Raw genomic sequence first — 16,607 nt, forward strand, 5'->3', positions numbered from 1 at the left:
AAATTTGAAATTATATTTAATTTCCAAAATGAACAGCATCAAAACGAGCACATTCTGCATCTTTTAAATTGGGTCAGGCTATCTCAAATTATACAGATATTCCATCAGTCTCTTTTAAAGTCAGCATTTCACAAGTTTACATGGTGGTTGGACTGATTAATTTTGCATAAAAATCCTGTCGTTATGTTGAATCCTCTCTGACATTTCTCCAATCAACGACTGGGCCGTTCTGCATGTATTGAGTTTGAGTAAGATTACCCCCTACTACATATAAGGCATACGGTGTGGTGATTGGTCAAAAGAGGACGTTTACTCCTCATACACACCTGATCCCGCCTCTGTTTTCTCCAAAAGTTCGAATTTACCTGATTCAACTATTCCGGCTGATGTCCACGGTCTATATAATCCAAATGATTACATTTGAATTATTTTCTTTCTTCGCTTTACTATTAGATTTTGAGGAAAAAAAACATGATTTGATTTAGTTTGCCAATACAACCTAACATTGAGTTAAATGCTTTCCGAGTTGTTTCATACATATTGTTAAACTATTCTTGGTTCACTGATTTCGACTAGGGATAACTCCGTATGCCTGATCAATACATAGGGGTCACGGCGGGTGTGAACGGTCTTCAGGTGATGCTTACTCTTCCTAAGCACCTGCTCTCACCTTTGGTGTGTCCAGGGGTCCGTGTTTCCCAAGAATTTCTATTTTGTGTTGCGTACATGAGTTATGAGATTAATCACTGTTCATTATATTCGCCTTTCTTGTCCCCTTATCAGTCGTTATTCTTAAACGAAATTGTTGCACATTATTATCATGGCCTCAATTTTCCTACCTTGGTTCAGAATCTTTGAATGTGATGGTATCAACTGTTGTTAGGATATTGTCCCTAGATACATAAATGTGGGTGGTTTGTAGTGACGTTGGGTGTTCTGTGATCGATCAAATCTGAACTACTACGTTTTTTATGAAGTTGAGTACATAGTATAGTTAATTTTCTATGTGAAGTTTGCCCTGTCGCATATAAATATTTGCATTAGCTTTCTCTAACGAAATGAACACAAATGCATTGAGGATATGTTCTCCTTCTAAAAGGAATTAATAAAAAAAAAACACAACTTATTTGGTCATATCGAGCGGATTTGGGTCGGAACATGTATCTCCGGCGTATTGAAATAAATTTGAATTAGAAGTAATATGAAATTCCTTTGGGGTAATGATAATTATCATACCTATTATACGAACGTGGTTCAAAAATACATTATATACACCATTCTTATGCTGATTTCATTCTTAGAAGGTTGTTTTTTGGGATAAGGATTTTTTGATAATACATTTCCTGGAAGTGTATAAGGATATTCTTAGTTTGAAAAAGATCCAACAACTTACAAATGCAGACCCCCGTCTAATGCATGACATTGAACTCTGATTACATTGTACTATTAAATAAATCCAAGCGAAGGTATTCGTACACTTCCATTGAAAAAAAACTGATCTCTATAATGGAGGTAACTATACACTTGTGTGTATATCTCCATATGTCTCTGGATATCCAACGCTGATTTAATTTATAATGTATTTGCTAGCATCGGATTCCTTTTAACAATAGAGTTCATGAAATAAACTAATTTTTGGCAAACTAAAGGGTAAACCCCAAACTAAGCAGTCCACTTTCCGTGCATCAAAACCCTTTCTAAAATAAAATATATGAGATAGTGACCCCGACAAAATCAGATGAATTACAGTGTTTACTTACTGGGTATGATAAACATAATGTGAATTTGTTGGTTAATGTTTTTACAAAGGATTTTAATATTCCTTTTCAAGGTAAATAAGAGTTTCGGTTGAATAAAAAGTTGCCATCAGCTGTAGCTAGAATGAATATATTGAAAGAAAAGAATTGGAAAGACATTGGGGCAGGTCGAGTTAAAGGTCATTTCCATGAACATCCCTTTAAATGTTTTAGAGTATCTCCCTTATGATTAGTTCCAAAATCTGAGATTGGAGAATTCAGGATTATTCATGATCTTTCTTCACAAGAGGGTAATTCAGTAAATGATGGAATTTGCTCTGATTGTAAATCTGTAAAATATTAATTAATAGATGATGCTTGTCATTTCATTCTGCAGTTTGGTTGAGGATGTCAGCTAGCTAAAGTTGATGCAGAGTATGCGTATAAGTTAATTCCAGTACACCCAGACAATTTTAATTTGTTTGGGTTTGCTTTAGATGATGATTTTTATTTTGATAAAAGTTTGCCTATGGGCTTGAGCTACTCCTGTCAGTTGTTTGAAGTGTTCAGCACATAACTGCACTGGATAGAAGAGAATAGATTGGGTATACAATGTTGTGTACATATTCTTGACGATTTTCTATTTATTTCCCCTGCCCATGCTAGGTTGTACCAGGTTGGATTAGATAGGTTTATGAGAATGGCAAAGCGGATAGGTCTCCCAATTAAGCAGGAGAAGACTGTTTTACCTACAACTTGCTTAGTATTTATGAGGTTAGAGTTTGATACAGTGTCAATGGAAATTAGATTGCCATTAGAGAAATTAGAAAAATGTCGGAAAATGGTGAACATGTTCATGATAAGAAATTGGGCGACACTTAGGGAATCACAGTCTCTGATTGGTTTGTTGAATCATGCGTGTGCAGTTGTATTACAAGGGCGCACATTTTTGCGTAGGATAATTGATCTGGCAAGAGGCATACAACAACCAAACGAAAAGAGGGGGCTTAATAAGGAGGCAAAGCTAGACTTAAGGGCTTGGTCGTTTTTCTTGGATAGTTTTAATGGGAAAGGCTTGATTCAAAAGCCCAACCTTGAACAATCTGTATCATTGCAGATGTATACAGATGCAAGTGATGTGGGGTTTGGAGGTTTATTTAGAACTAATTGGTTTGCAGGGAAATGGCCATCAGAATGGTTAACAAAACATATATCTGTTAGGGAACTTTATCCAATTGTTATAGCATTAGAGCTTTGCGCCACCCAGCTATCTAATAAATGGGTTCAATTATATTTTGACAATTCTGCAGTAGTACATTGCATCAATAAATAGACGGATAAGGACTCAGAATGAATAGTACTTATTTGAAGACTAGTTTTGCAGGCATTAAGGTTTAATATTCAGTTTGAGGCAATGCATATCCCAGGGTTGAATAATGTGTTAGCTTATAGTCTTTCTTGTTTTCAGATATGGGATTTCAAAAGGCTTGCTCCAGATATGGATCAGCATCCGGCAGATATATCAATATTGGTCGAGCCTCACTGACTCAGCTGTCCACGGATATTATTAGACATTCTTTGTCAAAAAATATATTGGATAATTATGACCGGGCTGTTCAGTGCTATATGAATTTCTTAGCAATTTATTTTCCACAAGGTACAGTTTTATCATTAGCTGTAGATAAAATAATACTTTTCATGGCCTTCTGCATGCAAAAGAACAGGGCTTATAATACTGTAGCATCATATATGTCTATGCTTAATTATGTGCATTGTATGGCTGGTTTTCAAGATATATCTCAGAACGTTGTTGTTAAGAAAGCTTTAGCGGTGTATAGAAAGCAAAAATCTAGGGCTGATACAAGGTTGCCAATAACACCAGAAATACTGAAAAAATAGTACAGTCGGTGGGACCTTTGGGTTTTGCATATTTTGCACAAATTTTACTAAAGGCAATGCACCTTTTAGCATTTCACGCCTTCCTGCGAGTAGGCAAAATTACAGGAGATAATTTAAATACAAATTCCAGGCAGTCCATTCAGTGTGTGGTAAATGCTCAAAATAAGATTTATGCAGCCGAAATAAGTATGGAACACCTTAAGCATTCTACAGGAAAGCCATACAAAGTATTATATATTGAAAGTATTCAGGATGCGGAAATGTGTACAGTTCAAGCATTAACGAGGTACTGTGAACTTAGGGGGGTATAGGGGCCTTTATTCTGTTTTTCTGATGGAAAACCAGTTACAAGACAATATTGTCACAGTAATTGCAGCTTTCTCTGTTTTGGGCAGGATATGATATCAGTTTATATAAAACCCATAGCTTTGGGATAGGTGCAGCTAGCACGGCAACAAACATGGGCATCTCAGATGACAAAATGAAATCATGGGTAGGTGGCAATCATATTCTTTTAAAAATAGATCAGGATCCCTCTATTGAAAATGTAGTTGACACCTTGTGATAATGGGTCATAAGTGTTGTTTGATTTTTGGGGCATCATGGAGATAGGGGCTCCTGTTGCCTCGATAAGTCAAACACTGGGTAGGATGCTAGGTACTTAAGAACTTTGTGAACAGTGGTCACAAGTGATGCTTGAATTCTGGAGCATCACGGGGAAAGGGGCCCCTGTTGCCCCAATTTGTCAAGTACGGTTTTGACATGATTGTTGAATGTATGCATGGTGCCACATAGATAGCTTAACAATGTTGGTTGGCGAGTCAGAGGTTAATGAATAAGATATGTGTTTATACTTTATAACATTTTAGAATTGGAATTGTGTTGAACATGTTTGTAAAAAGTATTACCAATATATTGTAGTAAAATAATTTAATTTTTGAAAAAGTGTACGGTTATAGGTACAGTCAAGATATCTACTGCATATCAGATGAGTTGCAGAATATGGTAAATGAATGTACATACATGCCTAGGTGACCAAGTTTGGTAAAAACAAATCACGTCTATGTCAACACAGGTGTGGATGGGGGTATTGTGCCAAGGAGTATCAAAATTTAGGGGGTGTTAAGTTCCCCATCTTTGGTGGATCATATAATTGTGAATATTGAATGTATGTTGATTATGATGTTTCATCAGGTATTTCTTGTTTATTATTGGTTGTATTTACCATTGCTTATGTTTCAACAGTCTCGATTGAAGTCAGAATTTCGCAAATTATATGGTCGTTATGACGATCTAGTTCGTCAATACAACATATTTTTGGGTCAAATGCTGTCTGACGTGTTTCATACCGATTGTTAAGCCGTTCTTGGCACACTAATTTTGACTGCGCATAACTCCGTTTACCTGATCGGGATGTAGGGTTCACAGCGGGTGTGACCGGTCAACAGGGGATGCTTACTCCTCCTAGGCACCTGCTCCCACCTCAGGTGTGTCCAGGGGTCCGTGTTTCTCCAATTATCTGCTTTGTATTGCTTATAGGAGCTATGAGATCGATCACTGTTCGTTATCTTCACATTGCATCTGTCATTTACATTAATAAATGATATTTTTAAAATCAACAGGATTTTGTCATTCAGACCCACCAAACTAGCACACACTGTGTAGACAAAAATAGAGTTTATGAAATAAACTAATTTTTGGCGAACTGTTGATTTGTATAGCTTATTACAGTTATCTATCTTGTACTGTTCATGTTTAGTGCAAGAGGAGGTAATTTTGATTGTTGAGTTTTGCACCTTTACATATAGAGGGCGCATATTTGCGAATTCTAGAAATTGCTAAAATTAATGGCTTGACAAGTCCAGAGTAAACAAAATTTTTCAACCCCACATCCTGATGCATACTTTGTTAATTTAGGGGAAAAGGGGTTAGAAATGGGAATAGTCTAGTTGGCAGTCGATCGATGAAACTTGAAGATGATGTTGAAGCTAGTTAATGTTTTATATGGGGGTGTTAATTTTCCCATCTTTGGTGGGCCATATAGTTGTGAATATTAAATATATGTTGATTGTGATGTCTCCTCATGCATATATTGTTTATTATTCGTTGTATTTACCATTGCATATTATCTATGATTTACATTAATAAATTACATTTTTTACATCAACAAGATTTTGTCATTCAGATCCCCCAAACTAGCACACACTGTGTTGACAAAAAAGTTTTAAGTAATCCCGAATTGGTATGCAAACATTCGGAATACAACGCTCGTCGTGAATAGATGAATAAGTTCCGCATACTACAGCGTAAGTGCATACATCCGGAGATTGTCATGATTATACTACCAGCCAATTTAGCTTATTGTTGTTTATTAAAGCAATGTATTCAATATTTGAGAGAGCAGTTCCGTCTGTTACAATTCTAAAATAACAACCGCTCCAACATTTGATATTACATTTTCTATTTGATGAGATTCTTGAATAATATTTAGAATAGAGATTATAAGAGCCATTCTCTATAAGCATCAATATTGGCAATATAGGAATGATAGGTACCCTCACCGATTTTGCTGAAATTTGGCATATCGTGATTGATTGATACCCTTTCATAAAATTTGGTACCAAAATTCGTACTTCAGATGCAGTTGCCATGGTAACAAGACCACCTTCAATATATCTCACAAAATGCTTAGGTTTTGGCCTAATTAAACATGAATAATTGAACTTTACTGGTGTACACATTCCTGTTTTGCTTGCATATCGATTTGATTAGACATAAGAAATACGTAATAAAACATCAGTAAATCAATATTTGATTACCTATTGTTCCTGAAGTTGGAAAATCAATGTTTTGACATTTTTCTTTCTTTGAAAAAAGGTATATTTTAAGCCTTTTTATGACATAATTTACAGGGAAATAAAACTTCAAATATCGATGAAATTTATCTTTGATTTAATTCATCCCTTTATGTTCAAAATATAAAAAACACAGTCTTATTTTGCTGATCAAAATAATATAGCTTTAAAAATTGGTCACCATGGTAATATGAACATACTCATGATCTGAATATATGAGTCAAATTTCAATATTTTATCAATGTCGTATCCTTAGGCTATTAAATTTGATATAAACAATGATACTTATTATGTATTCTCAGGTTATGAACCAATCATATTTAAGTGTATTATAACAAATTTAATAACTAAACTAGAATGATAATTTCTATTAGAAAGCATTACATGTCTGCTTATTACCATGTGATAGTGTGAACTATATCATTGTTATATTACCTTTGAACATATAAATTGATGTACAAGTGATTGCTCAAATTAGCAATACCATTGATTAATTATTTTGTTACCATAATAACCATTATATAAAATTTATCATTCATTTTAGCTTGAAGAAAAATGTTAACTATAAACTGATTTGTTTCCGGAAGCAAAAATGTATGTGGCTATTGTTATGTGAAAGTGTTCTGTCATAATCTAAATAATTTGTTATAAAGTACAAATTCCATAATTCCCATGGATTAATCATAAGCTGGTATAGCAAACATTTATAAAATCTTAAAATCAAAAGGCATTGGTAGAAGATTATACTTAAGATGAACTTTTGTGAATGTGTTTGAATTACGTTGCATCGAATGTAATTTTGACGTTTCAAAAGATAAGATTATTTATATATATATAGGTACATGTATTTCCTGTGAAAACATTATATGACTGTTTGATTGTCTAAATTTAATAATTATAAAGGAGAAATTATGACAAAAAATATGCTACATTGGAAACGATGGGGCCAGCATCCACAATCATTGAAAATAATTCAATATACTTCAGTAGATCGATTTTATAATATCATAACTAAACTTACTTTTTCTTTATGTTAATAAGCTGACTATAATATACTACTTAAGAAAGAATTCAATTTGTGGTTTAGTTGCTATAGAGACTTACTTCCATGAAAACATGATGTTGGTTATTTAGATATCTTTTTATTTACATCAACTACAAATATGTTACCTACTTATATTCAATTGAGTCAGCTTTGACCTGATATAGTCCAAAAGTCCTATTGTGAAAGAACATGTTGGTGATCGGACTGTTTTCGCCATGGAAACATTAAATAGGAAATGTAGCAGCTACATGTAACTTTAATATATTAATTATTAGGTATGCATGCTTCTCCCAACATTTTCTTGGCAACTAATTTTATCAGATATCCACTTTATGAACATTGTTACATATGCACTAAAGTGTTCTGATCTTTTTGGATGTCAACTAAAGCTGCAAGATGCCATAGACATTATGCTACTTGGGTCATAATCTACTTACACCACCCTTTCGTTTCATTTCTCGATTAATCCAACTTTAATGAAAAAACACAACTGAATATGACTGGTCTTTTGGCGTGTGTCAGTACTCTCTCTCTCTCTCTCTCTCTCTCTCTCTCTCTCTCTCTCTCTATAAAAACATTACTGCACTTTTCTAATTAATTTGTAGCAATTAATTTATTCATTTCCATGCATATCAAATTATGTGATGGCATTGAAAATACAAAAAACAAAATCATTTAGTATCGTATTTGGCCCCCTGAATTATTAAAAGATGAAACACATGTTGAATTAAACGTCTACATTGCAAAATACTGACGGAAATACACTTGTCTAAAATATAAAACGAAACTGTGAAAATGTGTCACATTTCTACTACATTGACGTAGTCAAAATACGTATGGAACACAAATTTCCTGAACATGTTTAATATATTTGAATATATAATATCACCACTATAAACTTTCTAAACATAAAACGTCTATGTGTAAGCATTTCACAAACAGAAAATTACGATCGTGATATTGAGCGGACCATACTTATTTTTTCATTTTAATGTTCATATTTTTACCGTTTTTACAGCATGCAAGTACACGTCATGTTGACGGATATAGTTATATACGTGTTGCTAGATAGGTTTACCTATATTTTGTTTACAAACGAAAAGACTCGCCTAACACCGCATCAAATGATATAATTCCTAGCATCAATATAACGGTGTAATGTACGATATCTGCATGGCTTTCCTTGTGTTGTATGATATATTAATCATGCCATCTTACTTCCGTGCCCTGTAACTAAGCATGTACGCTAGTTAGGAATACTTTGAAATCAATTAGTTTTAATCAATACCACCGATCTGTATTTACGTCACTTTTTGCACACGATACGTACATTTCATCCTCTCAGCATGCAGCATCACAAAATACACACATACATTGTCCGATAAGACAATGGCAAGTAATGTAGAGTTAACGGAAAACGATATTCCAGGAGCGAAATTTGTACATTTAAACGAAGAAGAACACACCAATTTACATCTCAAGAGGTGGCTAAAGTGTCGTGGCCTTTTGTCCAGTGGAAAAAGAAATTATCTAATTGAAATGTTTGTATTCTCTAGTCCTATTATTCAGTTAAACACGTGTATGCAATCGTCATATAACGCGCCATTGTTATATAATAGTCCAGGCTTCGTGTATATATTGGCATTTACATGTATATACATTGGCACATATTATTCTCAGTATTATTATTATTTTATTATTGAGACTTGTAATTAGTTATATATCACATGTGGAATGACGCCAATGATTTACGACTAAGATTAAAAACAGACCAACAGAATCAAGGGGTGGGCCCTAACAACGCTCATTGTCCGTCAATTGTATATGCAAAACAAGATATACATTTTTAATATGTTGCCCTGTTTTGTATTTGTAGTTGCAAAGATGCTATTCGAAATAATGTGAAAATCGATCTCGTGATCGATGATGGAAAATGGCATTATATTAAGAAAGTGTCTGTCCATCCTGACAATCAAGTTCCTATATAGTCAATTTCTGGATAGAAAAAGTGTTCTGCGAATCATGTCCCAAAGCATTTTAATTATGGACACATTTACTGTTACCTTGTTGGGTCATTGTCAGCTAACGGAATGACAGATTAAAATAGTACTGACACCGATGGAGACGAAAGAAAATGAGGAAGGCAACGTGCACACCAGTAAGCCCTTTACAAAAGGAAAATAACGATGTAGAAGTGGAGATGTTAAAAATTTGCAAGACATCAGCAGTAAGGGATATTATTTTGTAAAATCTACATTCCAAGCATCCTACTCTCCAAGAGGATATTCATGTACCATAATCATATCTGAAAATGCTGGTACCCATAAAGGAGGGAACATCCACATGCAGCGCTGTGGGACTTGGCAGGTGTGCGCAAGTTGTTGCTGTTCTATTTGCCATTGACGATTTCATTGAAGAATTTGGAAATGATGTTCCCACATGTATTGAAAAGCTATGCGGTTAGAATAAAGACAGACGTCAAAATAAAAATACGACTACTGTCTATGCAAAAACATACCCATCGATGAAAAAGGAGCTGAAGAAAGTACGTGTATCTGAGGAGAACCTATTGAGAAGTGATCCTAGGCCACTGACTTTGAGATCAGACACAGCTTCAAAGGAAGACATTAATAATTTTCTTTCCGACCTAAATTCGATAGGGAAGGAATGTGGATTGACAAATATCTTGGATTATGAGTATGACAATTTTTCTGTAGACGACTATGGTACAGAAATTTTGAAGTCACAATGCGAACAATTCCTACAAATTTTAAAACTCCAATGCGCAGGGAAGGAAACGCCATTCGTGTTAAAAAAACACAAGTGGACAGTCCAACTCAACAGAGTGGATGCTGCAAAGACGATGTAGAATACTGGCATCGATTGCCAAAGACGTAACATGTCTAAGAAGTGGATACATGGGTATGGTCAGTAAACTTTTCTGGACAGACTCCCCCGAGACACCCGCTTTAATATATGGTAAAGAAAATGATGGCAATGCATTGGCAAAATATAAGGACTGTAATCCACTATACAATGTTGAAACAAGCGGGTTGTGGGTCAACCCACACTATCCATGCCTAGGATGTAGTCCAGACGGAATATTTGGGGATAGAGCCTTCAAAGTAACTGGTCTTGTGGAGATACAATGCCCCTATTCCCTGTAACACAACTCGCCAAGTGAGGCACTGAAAACCCTGAGCAAAAAAAAAACAAACAAACAACAAAATAACTTTTTCTGCTCGTTGAAAGAATATGGTACGCTCAAATTAAAGATAAATCATCAATACTATTTCCAAGTGCAAATGCTGCTAGGAATTTCTGCAAAACAAGTGTGTGATTTCGTTGTGTGGTCTCCTCGTTGTATTTCAGTAGAAATAATTCCTTTCGACCCAACATTTTGGAGTCACGAGTATCCTAGATTATAGTGTTTTCATAAAGATATGTTATTCCTGAATGTTTCACGATGAGGATCCCTCGAGAACTTGACGCAGTCCAATTTAAATATCAAAATGAATAAAGACTTGCTAATCAAATGTTTGTTCACATTTCGCGTAGACATGAAGATTCATTATCTTAATAATACTGAAACAGTGCAGTAAAAGGTGATGTAATAATTGTATATGCCACCTGAGGGGCTTTGATTGGTGAATAAATAAATAAAATGTATATATTCAAATAAGATATTTATTTCACAATCGGCTTCTGGAAATTCACCAGACAAACACTACAAACATGGTTTGTGAAAATGTTAGTAAAGTATTTAGAGGTACAGTCTTCTTCAGTATCTTGAATATTTGATGAGCTCTATAACGCGTTCAACATGAATGCGTAACTTGGCAATAACTCTCGTATGTGCCTCCTCCTTGGGTGTGAGACTGGATCTCTTTCCTAGAAAAGGGGGGGGGGTTACAATATCTGCACCTTTTTTCAATAGAAGATCATGAATATTGAATCCTATGTCTACCATCACTAAATTCCAATCATCCAACTTGTCCAATATCCCGCTTTTCTTAAAAATGTCTTTATCTGATATCGAACCCTCATATACATGAGAAACAAACGATATTGCACCAAACGGTGTTATACCGATTACAACTTTGCATGGGCAGTGATTCTCTTAGGAAGAGTACATGTTTTCCTGTTGCTCGTGGTTTCTGGGCGCTTGTGTGAATAATTTTGTAGCATCGAGTATAACACGTACATTTCTAAACTGTCAAAAACTCTTTGGTACATGTTTTCGGTCTTTTTCCTGGAAGCAAACATTGGGCCTCTCAGCTTATTGAAAAATATCTCAATCATGTGTATGTATACAAAATTAACTTGTCACGAATATATGTATATATGACACAAAATAACTATATAATATTTATATATGTATAACACAAAAACGATGTATAATACAGGCACATAGAATATCGGGGATGAGGGGGAGGGGGCTTTCTTAACTTTCTTAACTTATTTTTTAGTAAAGATATATTTGGTGATTCCCCCAGGCCACTTTTTAAAAAGTAATAGTGAATGATAAGAATGCAATTTCGAAGTAGTACAAGTAGAAGTTATGAGATGAATTAATGTATAGAAGGCGGTAACCCCAATCTGCAAGTTAATTGTGCATACATGCACATGATTAAGATATTTTAAACAGTACATTTAAGTAGGCAGTATAAATATTTACGTTTTGTGAAATGGTTGATTCATCAGGACGTGGTTTCCAAAGTTTTATTTCATTACCACAAGCATTCACTACTACCATAAATGAAATATCGTACGTTACAATTCTGGAAAAACTACAATGTCAAAACAAAGTGGGGGCAAGTTCTCCTGTTGCTACTTTCTTACTTACTTTGTGGAATGTAATGTGGTAATATGCTGGGATATGTGTTCTATGTCATGGTCCTATTGAAAAATACATAATAGCCATTGGTTAATATTTCATCATCAAAACGTGGAACAGGCGCTCAAGTACTAGAACACGATACTCACACACACGGAGACCTTTACACTCTGTCCATCCTATCCGCAGTTGATGTAACATTTATTGGCGTGTGCAAAATACACCGCATATCTAAATCATGCGCAGATCTATGTTGGGGTCACCGAGACACCATACCTGAAATTGGAAGTCTTTACATCTGTGCGCTAAGTAATGAGAACAGAACCAGTTCACAATATTAATATCATAAATCATCTGTACAAAACTGGAACATTGTTTACTGTCCTTCTTCTATTTTCAATTTACGTGATTAACGGAGATTAATTTTCTTTATAGTCATACACACTGCCGTAAAATGGCTGACATAATGCCGATGCGATGTAAAGCCATCAATAATCAATATTCTACACACATGATTCAAAGTGTAGAATACAATTTATACCTTTCAATATATTGACAGCAAAATGTTAGACAATGCAAACCTTTGACTGAAGGTTTTATATATGATAGTGACTTGTCATAAAATCATTGAATTTTGTACAATTTGAGCTGTCAATACTTCATCCATCATTAGAAACTGACCTAAAAGAACTAAATCAGGCATGTAACAAGACGTGGTGGTGGGCTGCCTTAATTTAAGATCATCTACCATGCGGACTTCGATCGCAGTTTGAGACGATAATACTGATTTATAATTGAAACTGTTTCAATCGTGTAAATACCAATACATTGAAATATGTGTTACATGCGAAGAAGTATTTATCATATTTTTTTTTTAAAATAAATACACATGTATATGATAAAAATCTTAAATCTTAAAATTCCGCGAGCTTATTTTTAGTTATTCTTTTCATTGTGATAGTGTTGAATACGTGCGCAATACATTCTTAATCCCAATGTCATGTTTTTGATTTCAATACATTTTGATATTTCTTCTCACATTACTTTGAATGAATTTCATGTTTTTTTTCACTGAATTCAATGTAATATTATTTAATATGTTCGCTGAATACACCTTTAGTGTTCTTGGGGGGAAATGAACATGGTGTATATATACACATAAGGTGAGTTTAATATATCTATACCGACTCTAAGGGGCCTCCGTGACCGAGTGGTTAAAGCATCGCGCTAAAAAATCACACGGCTTCTCACCTCTGTCGACGCAGGTTCGAATCCCGCTCGCGCCGGTAAGTGAGAACGTTTCCCAGTTTACTTTCGGAAGGTCGGTGGTCTCTTCCCAGGTACATTGTATCTGGGTTCCCTCTTCCACCAATACAAATTGGGTGCCACCATATAACTGGAAAAAAAAATTGTTGAGTGTGGCGGAAAACATTAATCAATCAATCAACAATACCGACTCACCATGTATATAATTAATATTCATTTAATTCATATTTAAAGCAATACCATTTAATCCAAATGTAAAGACGCAAACTGAATGCTGAATGGTAAAATTAATTGAATATGGGTTACTCTATACTTACTAATTACATGTACAGTTACACACATCGTTACTCAAATCATAGCATCAGCGACATTGAATCATTTACAATTCTTGAAAACTTTCGGAGTGAGTCAATCAAACTTTTCAAATAATAATCACGGTGCACTGATACGGCACGTTATGTAAAAACGAGACATTCCCAGAACCCGCCTAAAAATCTGCAGTTCCCACACGTTATTCTTCCGACAATTTCAGTTTATGAATTCGCGGATGACCATGCAGCAAATAAACAATTTAGCCCTACCTCAATTCACAACGAAATCAAAGCCATCCAAGAACTTGAAAAATGTTAACGATTGGATGAATGCATATAAACTGAAAATGAACACATCAAAAACTGAATTCATTTTATTTGGCAGCAGGAAGCAACTGGATAATTGTAGCACAAACCTTATTAACATTGATGGTGATGAAATTGAACCAGAACGTTATATAAGATACTTAAGTGCATATTTGGATGGAACTATCAATTTTAAGGAACACATAAAAACAATGTGCCGAACAGCTATGATCAATTATCTTGGGATAAAAAGTATTCGTAAATATTTGACAAAGGAAGCTACAGAAATGTTGGTATTATATTTAGTAATTTCTCATTCTGACTATTGTAATGTGATTTTATACGTCATAGCACATGCTGAAGTATGTAAAATGCAAAGAATCCAAAACATGGGTGTGAAACTGGTATTGAATCGTAAGAAATTTGACAGTTCTAGGGATGCTCTCATTGACCTGCATTGGTTACCTATCGATTCTAGGATATCATTTGAAATATTGACCTTCATGTATAATTGTCATGTTGGCGAAGCGCCATTGTATTTAACAGAACTTTTAACGAAACAGGTACCAAATAAAAAGTTGTGTCCCGTCCAATCTCCTGAAAGTTTCTACATTGTTCCTTTTAACAGGCATAAAACTTTCGGTGACAGAAGTTTCAGAACCGTTAGTCTGAGACTGTGGAACAGTTTACCGGCTGAAATAAGACAGTCCAAATCTTTACTTACTTTCAAGGCCAAAGTGAAAATACATTTGTTTAGAAAGTTTGAATGTACATGCTTTTAGTTTAGTAGATGTAGAGTGTGTTTGCATGTATATGATGTATTATTTATTCTTTTAAAGCTTTTTATATTATACTTGTACAACGCCATGGAATATTCTGTGTACAATTAGGCGTTAAAGCAAATAGAAACAGTTTCAGTTTTGAAAAAGGAATTCAGTCACTGCGGATATACAACACAGACACCTGTGCACACTTGGACATTTTTAAACACCATTGAGGTAAGATTGGAATATCCTCAACGTGCCGTAAAACACCTCTGAATCAGTTAACTGACTTGAAAAAGGAACCATCGAATAAACCAATATACATTATTAAACTGTGTTTAAATCTAGATTTATACGTTATTGAAATCATAAATGTTCAAAGTTATATTCATGGTTATAATCATATACGAAGAGTAGTAAACTGTTTTACATTTCTCATTGTTGAAACTTTGAAAGTGGACATATACATGCTTGTCATAATAATCATTTGTTGTTTGGGGAAGACGCATTGTATTTATTTCTATTTTTGATTCGGCTGCTAGAAGATGCATTTGAAGGACATGTCTAATTTTCTACCATTTCTTTATATGAGTATTCTATATGTTTATGGTTAGATATATTTTGATGTTGCAAGGATTCGATGTCACAGCAAAAGGCTTCCCCTTTTTGCAGAATTAAACACAACTCTTATGAAACTCAAATACAAATTATAATAAAATTTAAGAAAGGTTGAATCAGGAACTTAGGAGGAGTACCAAAAACCGCTCTTCACCCCTACCACCCACTGCGAGCCACATGTTTTGATCAGGTAAACGGAGTAACCCGTAGTCAAAATCAGTATGTAAATAACAATCTATCAAATACGTTTATTCGATATACACGTATTTTGTGCACCCGGAGAGAACGGGAGGGATGGGGAAACGAATAACATTATCTTCGTGTTTATAATGACGACAATAATCACAAACATGGAACATGGTAAGTATTCAATGTTTCATGCATTCTTTCTATCACCGTATTTGAACATTTTAGAAAATCTGAAACGGTTGTATATCTCGGTTACTTCGACAAGGACATGGTTTGCGTGTGGATATTTTTTTTTTGGGGGGGGGGGGGTCACGGTCAGACACTGACGAGCTGATTGGTGTTGCCAGGATGTTGCCGGTCTCCTTCGAGATCGTCATTTCAATTGCCTTCTCCTAGGCAACTGATCCCATCCCAGTATTTTTAATGGTTTGTGTTTCTCCTATTATCAATGTTGTGGTTTTTTTTATAGTTTTTTCTATATTGATCACGGTTCATTATCTTCAGTATTCCTGGAAGAACGGATACATGTGAGTAAAAGACAGCTATGAGGTTCATGACTTAAAATTCGATTCCAACATTCCTCATTCTTTGATAAACGATCTGCATGAAATTTTCAAACATAAGTGTAGAAATGAAAAAGTAAAGATAATGAACAATGATTAATCTCATAATTACTAAGGGTTCAGTTTCTGTAATTTTCCAATATCTAGTGATTTTTCACTTATGCTTTGATGAACACAGAATACTACATGATACACACTTTCGTTTTGATATGTCTGAT

General features: G+C 34.6%; 1 protein-coding gene across 1 annotated transcript in view; it reads left to right on the plus strand.

The window, feature by feature from the left end:
* The first annotated feature begins 2,436 nt into the window (after positions 1 to 2,436).
* Positions 2,437 to 16,607, plus strand: part of LOC125665416 (leucine-rich repeat-containing protein 15-like) — a 996,853-nt gene continuing 982,682 nt past the window's right edge. The window contains exons 1-3 of the mRNA XM_056150956.1: positions 2,437 to 2,887; positions 3,205 to 3,393; positions 4,031 to 4,128. Of these exons, the coding sequence (XP_056006931.1) occupies positions 2,437 to 2,887; positions 3,205 to 3,393; positions 4,031 to 4,128 (738 nt within the window). The remainder of the gene's footprint in view (positions 2,888 to 3,204; positions 3,394 to 4,030; positions 4,129 to 16,607) is intronic.

This window comes from Ostrea edulis, chromosome 10 (genome assembly GCF_947568905.1).
Source record: "Ostrea edulis chromosome 10, xbOstEdul1.1, whole genome shotgun sequence".
In the NCBI taxonomy this organism is placed as follows: Eukaryota; Metazoa; Mollusca; class Bivalvia; order Ostreida; family Ostreidae; genus Ostrea; species Ostrea edulis.